The 16,103-nt window shown below is 36.3% G+C and overlaps 1 protein-coding gene across 3 annotated transcripts in view; it reads right to left on the bottom strand.

Moving 5' to 3' along the window:
- ATF2 (activating transcription factor 2) overlaps nt 1-16,103 on the bottom strand; it is a 41,705-nt gene that overhangs the window by 15,967 nt on the left and 9,635 nt on the right. For 2 of the 3 annotated variants that reach the window (XM_065670311.1, XM_065670312.1), the window contains exons 5-9: nt 15,506-15,624; nt 13,242-13,370; nt 7,808-7,986; nt 7,372-7,486; nt 7,107-7,193 (exon numbers count right to left, since the gene is read on the bottom strand). In XM_065670311.1, the coding sequence (XP_065526383.1) occupies nt 7,107-7,193; nt 7,372-7,486; nt 7,808-7,986; nt 13,242-13,370; nt 15,506-15,624 (629 nt within the window). The remainder of the gene's footprint in view (nt 1-7,106; nt 7,194-7,371; nt 7,487-7,807; nt 7,987-13,241; nt 13,371-15,505; nt 15,625-16,103) is intronic. The other variant, XM_065670313.1, reaches the window with a different exon arrangement.

Genomic DNA, 16,103 nt, shown 5'->3' with positions numbered 1-16,103 from the left:
CGTAAGTATCCTCCACAAAAATACCTCAGAACAACAGAATCAATGAACTCCTAAAAATGCTTTGCAGTGTTTGCTTAAAGTTGGTTACAAAGAAAAAGTTTCCCTAGCATATCCATTTCTTTAATGAAAAAGAGCCCAAGTTCAGAAGATTTAGGAGATGAAACATAACCAGTCAGGGTTTGGTTAGGGTCTTGGTTTCTTGTTTCTTTTTGGTTTGGTTTTGTGGATTTGTTTATTTTTTTAATGTGCATATAAGGCAAGTAACTGTTATTACTGTCTAGCTCCATTCTTTCTACCTCTGCATTTCTTAAATATATACAAAGGTAAGCTAAAAAAGAAAGTTCATGCTATTAAATATATATATTTTGCATTTAATTTGAAAGTGGCAGTAGAAAGTGAAAGAAATTGCCCAATACTGCCTACATTATAAAAGATCTATCATCAGGCACAATGGATGTTCAGTCAAAGGAGGTCTTTCCCTATTGTAATGCTAACGTTTAAACATTATTTTGTAAAATTAAAAGTAAATAAACTCCTTTTGGAAATTACATTGTTAAATGTAAAGGACTATGGAAACAGAAACAGAAAATAATTGGTTTTACTTTTCTATTACAAAGTTTAAAATCTGAAACTAAAATTGTTATCATTAACATTATCCATAAATGCAGAAATATTGTGAAAATCTGAGGACTATCTACAGATTTTCACAAACAGATATCCAACTCACGTATTTAAAAGGTTTCACATTATAGAAGGCAATCCTGGAATAAAATACTACATGGATATTGGGCGTCCTGTGAGCAGGGAGATGGTTACCGCAAATACAATGAGAAACTTAGTTTTAAAAATAAAGTACATATGCAAACAAATATTAGAATAAGTGTATAGAGGCATTATTATGTGGAGAAACCTAAACAACCAAGGTTTGTTTGATATTATTTGGTTATTAGAGGCAAAGTAAAATAGGTGTTTTCAAATAGCTTAACAGCTTTTAAAGTCTTTATTAGAAAGGTTTTATTGTTCACGTATATCCTTGAAAACAAATCCTCACCACATCTGTCAAAATTTGGTAGGACTAGATCATTCTATCAAGAGCTCACAGAAACAAGATAATATTCTCCAGAAACAATTTGTGAAAAACTCAGATCCATATTTCATATCTGCCACAAAAGCTCATCAGAGTAATAACCCTCCTTCTCCTGGGTGTTATCCTACCATCTGCTGCTCTATTACTTATCTTTATTTTGCAACTAATTAACAGCATAATCTTCTAAATTCAGCAAGTTAATTATCATTATTGTGGTCTTTGCAGCATCATCAGTCCTTATGAAGTCTTGTCTTTCCACCCCCAGAGAACACATGAAAATGAAGTAGGTTGTGAGAGGGCCTGTTTCTTTAGAGTAGGCTCATTAGGTGTTTGCTGATTAGCTCGGCACGCAGAGAGACAGGTCAGAAGAATTCTGCTGAACACAAGGTCCCATGCCGGGCTCCAGCAAGTTAATGTCGGTTTCTGAACATTTGCCAAGCTGCCCTCTGTCACTTCTCAGTAGTAACCTCCTGCAGAAAGCCTACGGGTTGCCCACTGTGTGCAAGGTATTTCTCAGATTGTGACAAAAGGTTTTATATGGGTATAAATTTATATGGGTATTTATATGGGTAGGAAGAGACAGAGGGAAATATCTAGTGTTAGAGCAATTTTTAAGTTCTTTAGAAGCTTCTGCAATCTATGCAGAACCGTCTGAACATCAAGTTTGCATCTACAAGCTGTACACTCAAAAAAAGGTTGTTTTACAAGTAACTCAGGCCTCGGGTTTCATATACAGAAAGCATACAATTACAGATCTTCTCACAAAAGGATCAGAAGCAACTCTGTAATGTTTAGAATCATACATCCTTACCTTAATGAGGAAGTTTTTTTGTTTTGGTGCTTTTCAAACACAGATATTGCATCTACTTCTAAGCTTCTCTAAAATACCACAAAACCGAGTTCTGCATTTGATTCCTTTAGCATAGCAACTCATATGGAGTCACATAAAAAAAAATACAATTTATATTATTCAGTGTGCCACAGAAATCTGGAATTCATTTTTACCCCTACTGAATGTTATTCTCAGTACAAGACACAAGGACATTTTCAAAACAGTAGCAGTAAATGGTCTGCAGCAGAAGTCTTATGAGGAACGGCTGAAGGAACTGGGGTTGTTTAGTCTGGAGAAAAGAAGGCTCAGGGGAGACCTGATTTATCACTCTCTACAACTACTGAAAGGAGGCTGTAGTGAGCTGGGGGTCAGTCTCTTCCCCCAGGTAACAAGCAGTAGGACACGAGGTAACAGCCTCAAGCTGCACTGGGGGGGGGGGGGGGGGGGGCAGTGTTAGACTGGATATTAGGAGAAATTTCTTCACCAAAAGGGTGATCAGGCATTGGAACAGGCTTCCCAGGAAGGTGATGGAATCACCATCCCTGGAAGCGTTCAAAAACCATGTAGATGAGGCCCTCAGTGTTATAGTTTAGTGGTGGTCTTGGCAGTGCTAGGGTAATGGTTGGACTTGATGATCTTAAAGGTCTTTTCCCAACTAGTTGACTCTGTGATTCTAAAAGACAGCTTGTGTCTGAATAAAATCCCTAGTCATATTTCACTTTAGTTCTATAAGCAGTAGGAGAAAAAGTATCCAAGAACATTCAAAACAGTGCCTTTCACAGGTGTAAATGGACCAGCTATGTTCACTACAATAACTTCAGGTTCAATAACTTATTGGACAATAAAATTAAATATTAGTTCTCTTATCTTTAACAGGTTTGAAGACTTCTAGGATAGCTGAATTAAAAAATTAATTGTGTTATAAGAAGGCATCCTATGCACATGACCAAAAAGATTTTCTGACAGTTATTTTAAGCATTAGCTTTTAGAAATCAAAATGTCAATTTTTATAGAATCATGAATGAACTTAAGTAAAAGAAAGATATGATGCTCTATGTACAGTTAGGCATATGCAACTCATAAGGAAACAACAGGTATTCATCAAAATAGAAGTGTGCTATTTTCACATTAATAAAAAGATAGAAATTAGGTTCCCTAAACCCATGTTTAAATAATTAAACTCCACAGCACTAGGAAATAATGGCACTACAATCTCTAATCTGATTTGTATCAACTTTGTTCTCACCTTCACTTAATAAATAATGGAAGTCTATACAACAATAGCGTTTTGTAAAAAGGTAAGAGAGGAAAGAATGACTGAGATGAGAATTGAAATGAGAGCACAAAGTGCTTTCCTTATTATAAAATTCTAAAATACATTAGTTCCTTGAAATGCCATGCAAGAAATGAACTGCTGAAATAGCCTATGTAGTGAAAGGCATAAAGTACAAATGAAGGGAAGCGCCTGGCTCCTGCCTTGGTTTGTGCCAGTCATCCAAAACATAAGGAGTTTTGCCTTCTGCACGGGACAGATCTATATCTGATAACAACTCAGCAATCTGGGGATATTGTATAAATGATTATAAGTGATAAAAACTTTTGCACACAATTCTTCAAGTATTTCACTCAATCTCTGAAGTAGGTAGACCTGTGTTAATTAATAATACCTTGAAATAGTACAGTCATACTGCAGAATGCCTTATTAGCAAAGTATGACCTTTGAATAAAAGAAATATCCAAACAATGATGGCCAAAAGCATGTATGACAAAACCCTGTGGAGATACAGACACACGTTAACTTTACAGATTTTGCATCCCATACACTATCAGATTTCCTCCAATATCTGAGGAAAAGTTGAAATGTTAGGAAACTGTCTGAACATGCTTTTTGTATTTGCTACATATTCTATTTCCATATTTTCTAATATGAAAAAAATCCATGAGACTGCAAGGTCTGTCTATAAAGAACAATAAAATGTGTCTCCAAAGTAACAAATAAAACAAAGCAACAACTAAGAAAATTCCAAAGATCCAAACCTCCTTTCAGCTAGTTGTAGAGAACATAAGTTCTCCCTGAGCCTCCTTTTCTCCAGACTAAGCTACCCCAGTTCCCTCAGCTGCTCCTCAGAAGACTTGTGCACCAAGGTCAGGCTGACAGACCTGTAGTTCCCCTTGTCTCAATCCTCCTTCCAGCCCTTCTTGTAGATGGAAGTCATATTTGCTAACTTCCAGTCAACTGGAACCTCCCCAGTTAGCCAGGACTGCTGCTACATGGTTGAAAGTGGCTCAGTGAGCACTTGTGCCAGTTGGCTCAGTACCCTGGGTGGATCCCACCCAGCACCATAGACTTCTGTGTGTTTAAGTGGTGTGGCAGGTCAATAACCATTTCCCCTTAGATTATGGGGGCTTCATCCTGCACCCTGTCACTGTCCTTCAGTTCAGGGTGCTGGGTATCCGTAGTATAACTGGTCTTAGTACTAAAGACTGAGAGAAACAAGGCATTGAGTAACTCTGCTTTTTCCTAATCCTTTGTTCCCATGTTTCACCTCACATCCAACAGAGGATGGAGATTCTTCCTTGCCCTCTTTTTGTTGCCAATGTATTTACAGAAACATTTATAATTGCCTTTTATAGCAGTACCCAGATTAAGTTCTAGCTGGGCTTTGACCCTTCTAATTTTTTCTTTGCACAACCTCACAACATACTTGTAGTCTTTCCTTCTTCCAAAGGTTATAAACTCTCTTTTATCAATGTGCAGCCAAAGCTCTCTGTTTAACCAAGCCAGTCTTCATCCCCAATGGGTGCATGTCCAGCCTTCCTGGACTACTTTGCCCCTCAGGGCTAACTCCCAACATGAGGGAGAAATGTGGCTATGGTAGGCCAAAGGACACAGGAGGTGTGTTCCCAGTGTTCTGCTAACATAGCAATAAATCCACAAATTACAGTATGCTACTAATAGATGGAATATACACTGTGATGAAACATGCAGCATTCACTTACTAAAGTTCAGTGTGATAGCTTGTATTTCAACTTTAAATGTAAACTATTAATGAAATAAAAAGCAAGCAAGTAAAACCAAATATTAAGTCTTCTGTTGGCTTAATATGAAGACAAGTGACAAATAAACCTGATTACCATAATTTTCCAGAATTTAGTATGTAGGAAGCAAAATTATTTCCAAAAGATCCATGAAAAAGGATTTAGCATTGCAAACTTAAATTTAAAAACTTAAATGTAACTTTACAGTTAATAAACCATCACGTATCTGCCAACAATGCATTACATGGCACTGTGAGTTAGTCTTCCTCTTAGAAGCTTTTCTACATAAAGTCTCTCATTAAATTGCCTTTCCTTTAGAAGCGATAAGAAATTATGGTTTTTATTTTTGTGAAAAGGCACTATATAAAAGTAAATGAGCATAAGTAGTACATGGAATTCTGATATTCTTGAATTCTGCTCATGCTTTATATTAAGCAACAAGAAAGGAAAGAAGAAATACAGCAAATACCCTTTTTTACAGTCTCACTTAAAAAAAGCAGATAAGCAATCACTGAAGCGCGTATATTTGCTAAATTCTAACGAGAAGACTAATGAGACTTAAATTTTAAGCCTAATGATCTTTGCTTTTCTTTGAATCTGAGTGATTGCTCCTTCCATTGTGAGATCAAACTCTTCCTCAGATACATGTACTTCCTTTTCTCCTTTTAAAACTCTGTAAAAACAAATCACTCAGTAATATGCTTAAAAACCTAATTTCTTGTGCATATAAAAAATTTATTTGGAATCAGCTCCTCACAGATTTCAAAGCAGAATTCAGCACGAGTCTCCTATGAAATGCACGACTTTTGAGAAAAGAGTTCTTGTTTTCACTTTCTGACACTCTTCTCCCATAGATTTAACAATTTCATTTCATCAGAGCTGGTTACATTTAAATACTCAATTATTAAAGGATTCCTTTTCTCATTCCTAGAGGTACCAAGGATGTACAGAAACAGACCTTCCTTTCTGTCCCTCCCTACACTATTTTAAAAGTCATCGTGTTCAACAATGGAGGAAAATGAAGGAAGACCTTACAGCATTAGGAAAAGTCATTGCACTAGTGACTAGCTCTCCACCTTAATTTCAGTATTTGGTGAATGTGGTCCAGTGTATATACTGGAATCCCATTACTCCAGACAGCAGAATAATTAGTATGCAAAGACTCACTGGTTTTTATATTGTGATTTGAAGAGAGAAAATGGGTAAGGAAAGAAAACCTACAGGCTTAGGTCAAGAGAAACAAGATAAAAAAGGATGTTAAGGGCATCCTTTCACTTAACAACACTGAAGTACAAAAATATGCTTTATCTAGCAGGTGTTCCTGATTCTTTTTCAGCACAAAGTAAAGAGTCAGAAGAGGAGCACTACTTCACAAGATACATACTATTTACAGAGGCATCTTATAAATACATAAATGGGTTAATTATTGTTTAATAACAGATTTTCTATTGCTTTAGAACAGTTGGAAGAAACAGGAAAGGAAAACCAAAGAAGCAACTACCTAATGTTACAGATGATTTTTCAAGAAATTGATCAAAACTACCACCATAACTGGATCACTATTACTGCGAAAATAACAATACAAATAAAACCTACTCATGATTTTCCCAAATAATCCCCAAAACTACCCCAAAACAACAGAAACAACCTCCACACAAAATAATTTCTTAACTATGTCAGTACTACATATCTAATTACAAAACTCTTGCCAAATGAACTATATTCAGCTGAGATTCTGAAAACATTGTTAAGAAAAAACCTTTTCTTAGTTTTTTAAAGAAATATATCTTTCGGGAGGAAAACATATTCTGCTTCTCAGATGGTGATGTTCACTGTTAACATGCTACTAGTCTTGTCTTTCTTCCAACTAACTTCCAATACAGGAGCAAGGAGTTTATTTTAAATTAACTAGATTTTTAACTAATGATTGAAAATAAGATCAAAACGACCATTAATAACAGAACTAACATAGGCTGGAATCTGAAATATCTGTAAAGTAAACGCAGCTGTTATTTTTCTGTTTTTATTGAATTTGTACTTGCAGAATTTAGACTAACAAAAGAAAACTAGAGCTGTTTTAAAAAGCAATAGAATTTAATTAATTGCTCAAGTTACTCTTCTTGAGGAATAATGGAGTTTTTCACTTACCAATTTAGCCTCAGACTGCACTGGCTGTGGGGAGGAGGGCCCTGGGATTCCTGGGATACTAGGCACCATGGTGACAGGTCTAACAAGCTGACCAGATAAAGTATAAAAATGAAGAAAACCTGAGTATGTTATCATAACAGAGAGCATATGACAGCACTACCCTCTGAAGCCAGAACAGCTATCAAGCTGCTTAAAACTAAGTACTATGCTGCACTTATGCAAATCTGCTCCACTTTCAAATTAATATAGCATCATGCTTACTTACTGGAACTGCAGCAGGGACATGCACATTAGAATTTGTGATAGATGCAGGAATAGCAACAGGCATGGTTTGTCCATTAGGAAGATGTAACAGCAGAGGAAAAGGACCTGGAACTGGACTGAAAAAGGAATGAACTATATAAAAGAAAACTTATTCAGAGAAGAGAACAAGTCTACACATTATTTTAAATTGGTTTGTTTGTTTACAGCTGTAATGTAATACTTATTTGGAGATCAAAACCATGAATTTAGTGATGTGGAGAACATGGAATTATATTTCACATGTAGTGAAAGTTTTATGTGTCATATGTAGTAAAGCACCACATTACCAAAAGCATCTGAAATTTGTACATTAACTGCAGAAACAGTAACAAAGTAAACAAGACAAAATATTTTCCTATTCCGTAAGAAAACATTTTACTAAGACTTATGTAACTTACACTACTGGTCTGTTAGAGGATGGAGCCTGGGTAATAACAGTACTAGACGTTGGTGATGGTATTGCCTGCTGAATAATAACACTTGAGTCAGAACTCGTAAGTAGTACATTAGGAACCTGCAGCGACGCTGGACGAACTATTGTTGATGTAGGCTGTGCGGTCTGCTGCAGTGACACTTCCTGCAGGAATGAAAAAAAAGTCATCAGTTTGCAAAATACAATTATAGACCATTAATTCTGACTGTTAAATGAACACAGTTTGACAGAAAAGATCATGATTTCTATCACATTATGCAAGTAGAATCTGTTATACAATTAAAGACATTCAAAAACACCCCCCTTTGGATGAATAATTTACACCATCAAAGAAAAATTGTTCCAACAGCAGTGATTTTAGTTTATGACAAACCTTGGCTCAACTTATGCTAAGGCTACTATTATTTATAATTCAGTTTTGATCAAGTATTAATGGGGTTTGTGCCAGGAAACCCACAGCACTATCAGCACCACCATGTGTACCCACACTCTGAATAAAAACCCCCCAACATTTTATGGTGTCATTATGTACATATCAGGTTCAATCCATTGTTCTTGAATTAAACAAGGGAAACAGAAGTTTTATGGTTCAGTAAAAAGGAAAAAAAAATAAACCAAAACAAAATTTGTCTTTTTTAATAAATCTTCATCCTTTTCCATGTACTTCTATTAACTAGAGTGCTACTAAGCTAGAAATACTTGAAGGGTTACATTCATAGCTTTGCAAAATATATGCATATCCTGATGCAGAAGAAATTATTTGAGCACAGAAATTAAAATTCATCAGTTGCATGTAAGTAGTGGACAGAACTGACTATAGTTCTTAGCTCAGCAATCAGGTAAAGTACCTTATCAATTAGAATGCAGAACCTTTATTTGCTGTTTCTGAAAACCTACATATATCTTATTGGAACCAATGCCTTACTCCTCAGGAAACCCTTGATATTGTCAGACTTCAGATTTACCTTCAGACAGGATTTTTCCTAGTTATTTCTTCTTTTGACACTAGCTACTGCAATCAATGGCACATAAAACTAAACTCGTAAGACCAGCGGTATTTAGTTACTCCACTGTTAAACCATAATTCAAACAAACATCTCAGACCTGTGTCCTACAGGCTACATTGATTACCATTTACTGTGAATTAAGCTTAAGTTTTTAAAATACATCCACAAAGCTTTAAGTAGTAAGATCTTAGTTGTCTTACAGATTGTTTTCATTTTATACATCCATTATGAAATATGTGTGCTCCTCTGAGCACTTTATAGAATTGTAAGCGGCCTGGGAACCCGGGCTTTAAGAAAGAAAGGACATTAGGTGATTAAGTTTTCTCCCTTCAGAAGCTCAGAGGCTACATTTGCCATCAGGGTTCATCAGTTTGTTCAGGCTTTTTTCCCCAAGGGACCTAGAAGAATAGTTATGGCAAACAAGAGGTTTTGGAGAGTAACAATGAGCTGTATTGAGGAAAGCAAGAATTTTTTTCTTTAGTACAATCTGGTGTATTTATAAACATTATATATGAACACAATACCTAGAATTACAGATGAGCATTCAGTCACAAGAAGATAACATTCACCATGGAATTACAGAAACAGAAAAAAAGAGTTGATTAATGCATACTCTTAGGACGGGATTAAACACTGCTTTGCAAATAAGGAATTTGATATAACAGCTGTACAGATTTTACTCAGTGAGAAGAGCCACAGAAAAACATAAAGGAGACTGAACTGCTTGATCGTGGGAAATCAGAGGAAGGTATAAGGGGAGAATACTTGCCCTGATAATCTTTTGGCAATGGTCAATTCAGAAATTAATATTGTGTCATTTTTCACTGGTTTCAGCTTCACCCTTTCCTGCTTGTTGTTTGCCATTATTACCTGTCTTATCACTGTGAGCAAGGAGCCACAAAGTCCATTCCCACTGTAGGGATCTAACACAGGAACACCATGGCTGCTGCCAACAGAGGTCTAAGAGCTTTTTTTTTCCCTGTCATTCCTTTCACCTGTAGCATTCTTACATATGGCAACCACATATCTATAAAAGTATATGTATAAATGTAAATTTAGATATATGAAAACCACAAAATAAATAGCTATGGCAAAGTAATTCTTATTTCCATGAAAAAGGGATGAAGACTGTTGGCTTAGAGCAGCCATGAAGCCATGCATATATAGCTTTAACAAAAAATATAAACTAAACAGATATTCACACATTCAGAGCAACAGTAATCCCATACCAGCCTCTTCTGTATGGATTTGCGCCAGTGGCTTCTGTAAATACCTGTCTGTGGATGGCAAAACAGCTACCAAAATACAGAAGGCCAAGAAGAGAAGGGCTGAGAGGCAGTGTGTGAAAGTCTCCCAAAAATGGATAACTCCACAGAAAACCATCCCTGTTGATTTGCAATGAATCACGAACTCAGAACATCAGCTGAATCTGTATGCTAGCATAAACAGGCTATACAATTCACACAACATCCAAAGCAACAGTGCGAATCATACCGCAAGTATTTCACATCAAAGTGTAAGTATCATGCAGTAACTTCCTAATGCTACTAATGAATACACAGGATTCTTTACACAGTAAAGCAGATGACCAGAACTAATAGTATAACTGATTACTACTGTAAGAAAACAATTGGATTTAAAAAATTAACTTAGGCAATTAGCTATTTGACAAGAACTAAGCAACCTGGGAAACTGCTGAGGGTCACCATTTGAAGTATTGTTACTCAGAAACTATAATGAGCTTGAAAGCTCTCAAAGAATTAATGAGATTTCATTTGCTTATTATTTTAAGGCTAAAAGGCTTAAAATATTTCTAATAATATCTTGGTCTATTCAAAGCAGAGTATCAACTCTTATTGAAGCCTAATAGAACTCTCAGAACTCTCAGAAAACTAGGAAAGTAATTAAGTATGATATTTTACAAGTCTCTAAGAAATTCCTCAGACAGCTACAAGGAAACTTAGGACTGTCTTGCACATACAGTAATGGGCTGTAATCATTTAAGGCTACCAAAATATATTCAGGCAACAAAGCTGTTACAGTGCATCTGTATACATATTAAAACCAGCTATGCCCCTAAAAAACCCAAACTTCCCTCCTTCAATATGTCTACAGGAGAATATAAAAATCTGAGAAAACAGCAGCACTCCACTCATGTTCCTCAAATTTTGCAGGCCACATTCAGCAGCAGCATAATCCCCATCAGCACCCCCATCCATGCTCAGCTTGCCTCTACAATCAGACATCAGAACAGCATTAAACAGCAGTAGCTTTTCACTTCAGCACTGTTACAGTGACAACACTGAAATTACATCACGAATGAAAGAAGTTTATAAGTACTGCCAAGCATTGAGATATAATTTTCACTTGTAATGCTGCTAATGAGATACTGAACCATTACTGTATAAAGATATTATCTCCTCCCAAAATTAGAGTACTTAGAATAAGTATTTGCAGCGAAAAAACAAACTAACCTCTGAAATAAAGATGAAATAAAAACAGCTTAAGACTTGGACTATGATTTGCTTAATCTAAGCAGCTCTTCACATGTATTCCTTTAAACTACTTTTATTATTTTTGAGACTGTATGATTGCCTTGATTACCTATGATTACTCATCCTTGTTAACTAATAAAACTCAGAGCTTTGTAAAGCCAAATCTGAACTGAAACGCTCTTAAACTTCTGTCACACACTTAAGGCTCTTCTCACACTGGTGGCTCTTGGCAGGATAAGAGAAGGGATGCCAGCTGAAACCAGAGATGTTCAGACTGGATCCAAAGAAAAACACTTTCACTAAGTCAGCCTGGCATTGGAAGCACTGAGAGGTTGTGCCACCTCCCTTAGAAGTTTCAAGACCAGACTGCATAAAGCCAAGAGTAACTCGGTCTTACATCAGAGCTAGCCCCTGATTTGAGAAGAAGTTGGACAAGGAAATCCTGCAGTTCCTTTCATGTGAATTACCTCTGTATCCTGCTGTTTTTCAGGAATAAGGTAGCCAAGTCCCTCAAACACAGGCTGCCCACTGAAGATGCACACAGCGAAAAGACTGACTTGAAAAACTATATTGCTTTATTATGTTTTGCTCTTTGTATTTTTATCTATTGAAGTAGGAAGAGAAATAATGAACTGCACTGACTTTGCTTCATTTTGTGTTCTTCAAGAGAACTTGGTATGATGAAAACACTGCAAGTCACACAGCGAAGTTACCATCACTATTTAACCACTTATTCCTTAGAGCAATAGCTCTAAAACTGATTTGACTGCAACATCCTGTAGTGACAGGTAATACCTCAGTCTTCTGTAAGTATTCAAGAAAACACTAAACAAGCAGATGCCCAGGATTACCACTTTTAAACAACACTGCTATAGCTGAAAGAGTGTAACATTTGAAACAAAATTATCTGGTCCTTAGCTTTGAGAGGCATTCATCCTTGCACATTTCTGCAGAACATCCCCTACTGTTCTACAAACCTATTTATGGTAAAGCATAGGGCAAACATAAAATTGTACACATGAAGAGTTACAAACTGTTGACATTATTAAAAACAAAGCAAAGAAAATGAACTTTCTTGTTTATGAATGACGATGCATAAAACAGTTTAAAGAGCCCCTTCAGCCTTTTCTAACATAGAATCATGGAAAAGTTCAGGTTGGAAAGGACCTTAAGATCATCTAGTTCCAACCCCCCTGACATGGGCAGGGACACCTCACACTAAACCATGTCACCCAAGGCTCTGTTCAGCCTGGCCTTAAACATGGCCAGGGATGGAGCATTCACAAATCCCCTGGGCAACCGATTCCAGTGCCTCACCACCCTAACAGGAAAGAATTTCTTCCTTATATCAAATCTAAACTTCACCTGCTGAAGTTTTAACCCATTACCCCTTGTGCTATCACTACAGTCCCTAATGAAGAGTCCATCCCCAGCATCCCTATAGGCCCCCTTCCGATACTGGAAGGCTGCTATGAGGTCTCCCCGCAGCCTTCTCTTCTCCAGGCTGAACGGCCCCAACTTTCCCAGCCTACCTTCATACGGGAGGTGCTCCAGTCCCCTGATCATCCTCGTGGCCCTCCGCTGGACTTGTTCCAACAGTTCCATGTCCTTTTTATGTTGAGGACACCAGAACTGCACACAATACCCAATATTAAATTTTATTTCGCTTCCAGCTTTGTTGGATGGCCAGTGTGAGGCAAAGGAAAAATTGCAGCAAGCAGAGCTAACTAAAGAATTAAACAAATGAAGCATATATCCACAGGAACACAGCACATGAAAAGTCTTCTTATTTCAACCAGCTAAGCAGTGTCGCTATCAGCATGTAAAATAAACTTAAAGATTATGAGAAAATTTGAAAAATAAATTCCAAAAGGAAAAAAAAATAAAAAGGCCTGACCTTTTCATCATTGGTAGTAGACTCTGGATGAGGTAAAGGACTATCTTGATGAGTTGTCTCTACAACAGAAGGTTCTTCAATTTTATTTCTTATAATTGGCGTGGCAAGAGGCGACAGATCTAGAGGCATCTAAGAGCAACAGTCCAAAACAAAATTACTCAATCTCTAAAAACTTCAAATGTGCAAGAAAATGTAAACAACTAAAGAGAAATATCAGCCTTATAAGAACAGAGAGGTGCCAGTGTTTAGAAGATCTTAATGCAGACGCATTACCAGTCAAAGCTATTTTTCCGGCATCCACATAAACACTAATCATCAGTAAACCTTTGTCTTTCAACACAAATGTCAGACTAAGTATTTTCTTCTTGATAATTAAAACCACTTCTAAAGTTTTCCTTTTCCAAGAGTCTCAGGAAAAATACAGTTGAGGAAGGACTATGCTACACACAAAAAATACAGTTATAAGAAGGTATTATCCTTCTATAAATTATTACATGTCACAAAGGATAAAATCCTAACTACATTTCCACTACTCTGGACAATTAATTTCAGACTTATTGCAGCAAATGGTTATTGGAAATGCAAGTTTTTATTACTACTTAGATAAAATCCACCAAGACATCTGAAATGCCACAAAGAAGTCACAAAAATTCTTAAAGCTATACTATAGATTTGAAAGCCTCTATTCCTGTCTAGTCTGCTATCTAGATACTTTAGGACAAAACTTCCCCAAAAGCTCATCTTCTACTTATGTTCTTCTATATGGTTTTTTTTCGATTCAATTCATAGTTTTACTACAGAATATATTACTAATGAGCAGGGAAGACTCTTACAAGTGGGATCCCTTTTCATACCACAGCTGAATATGATATGCTACAGGAAAAAACTAAACGATCAACCCCTAAAAAGTGTACTATTGTGGTAAATTGTTCCACCCTTCGCCATGATTGCTTTGGTATAATCAACAACAACCAAAGATATGGCAGGAGTTTATTTCTCCTCATAATAAACAGGAAAGTTTGGAAAATAAGTATCAATTAAAGAAATTGTTAAAATATTGAAAATATTCTGCAATTCCTATAACCTCCTTCAAGGCAATGGTGAATTACACAGAAAACACAGTATTAGTAAATCCAAAATTAGTATTACCATATGCAATGTTTTAAGAACAGTTAGCATACGCCAACTTAAAAAAAAAATAAAAAAAAAATCATTATTTGGTATAGTTGCAGCAACAAAACAAGAGTGAGGCTTTGTGAGGAATGGCTCACAATCCATCCTATTCACACGTACCTATTAAAATCTTTATTAAAACAAAGAAAATGCAGATACTGATTCTACAAAATCAGTATATATGAGTATAAAAACACACTTTTTATTACTGCCTACGGAAGTCAGCCAGGTAATCAACCACAGGCAAAAGTATTCAAAGGGGACACTGAACAAGATTTTCCATTTGCAGAAGTGTTTAAATGTTTGGGCCCCGTACCAGTTATGACTGGAAAGTACTAAAATAAACAGAAGAAACTGCATTTAAATGTATGGGAAGTTCCTCATAAAAACAGGAAGTTGCCGAACAAATACAGTCCAAATCTTTCTTATATTTCAATCTGCACATTAAAAAAAGGTAGATGTTTAGGTTGTGATCAATAATTTCTAGGTAAAAGCGATTTCAACCCAAAGTGAATATAATTATATAATCATTGATGCTTCCTTAAATTTAGTCAGCATTTAACTCTCATTATGATGACTACTGATTCTTAGAAAAACATGGGTATTTCAAAACTAATCTAAGTGATTAGTGTTCACATATTATCCTTTTGATGTTGGTTTCTTGCAAATGTTTTTCTTTCTACAAAAACTCTTTACTTTTCACAGACTTATTTTTTGCTTACTGAGAGCCTAACAAAATTTAAATCAAAGCTAATGATTAAAGAATTAAGACAAAGTCAATGTGCCCCACTGTCCCTGCTAACTATGCAAAATTAATCAGGTAAACTAACCTTCAGAAGAGCAATCTTAGATCTGTATTCTCTCCATACAACATATATAAGCAGCTGGCAAATGATTAGAATAGAATCACAGAATAGTTAGGGTTTGAAAGGACCCTAAGATCATCTAGTTCCAACCCCCAAACTAAACACTGGGTGTTACCGGTATAGTTTAGAAGGCAATATATAAATCCAAAGTTTGGGGAGTTTTTTAATGGAAATTCTGATACGAAAAAAGTAGAAGCTCTGAGAAGAAAAAGGTTTTGAACATACTTTCTTAATGTCATCTTCAGAAGCCTTTTTAAACTCATTTTCAAATGGACTTGCTAGTTCATTGAATAAGCCCACTTCTTCACAGTTCTTCAAGAATCGAGTTGGTGTTGGTGTCTGATCTGAAATGAAGTGTATAAACAATCCGCAATTTTATTTTGAAAATACTATTTTTAAACCTATTTATCGTAAATATTTTTCAGAATAAAAGCAAACAGAAAGAGACGACGTGGTTAAGAACTCTCCCATGCCTCACAAGCAGGCCTCTTTCAGCCTCGCAGGAAGGCCAACAAGAAGGCAGACTCCACCTGCTGGAGACAAACAACTGAAGTTTGCAAAGCAGTAAGCCCCTTGCAGTTTTGGAAGGGTAGCAAAGCGTGTCTTGTGGCTGTCTCCAGAAACCAGAGGGAGCTATTCTCAAGTGCCAGTCTAACATAGCAGATCACTTCAGTGAGCAAACAGGCTCACTGAAGCATATATACAGGCTTTAATTCTAAAAATAAAAGTGCACAGCTCCCAGACAGTTTGCTTCTTTCGCCTCATATTGTGAAGAAAGTGGTGATTACTTTTAAGCATGTGGAACTTCTGAAAGGAAGTGCGA

The sequence above is a fragment of the Lathamus discolor genome, chromosome 3, assembly GCF_037157495.1.
Source record: "Lathamus discolor isolate bLatDis1 chromosome 3, bLatDis1.hap1, whole genome shotgun sequence".
Taxonomy (NCBI): Eukaryota; Metazoa; Chordata; class Aves; order Psittaciformes; family Psittacidae; genus Lathamus; species Lathamus discolor.
This window is presented reverse-complemented; position numbering and strand designations above follow the sequence as displayed.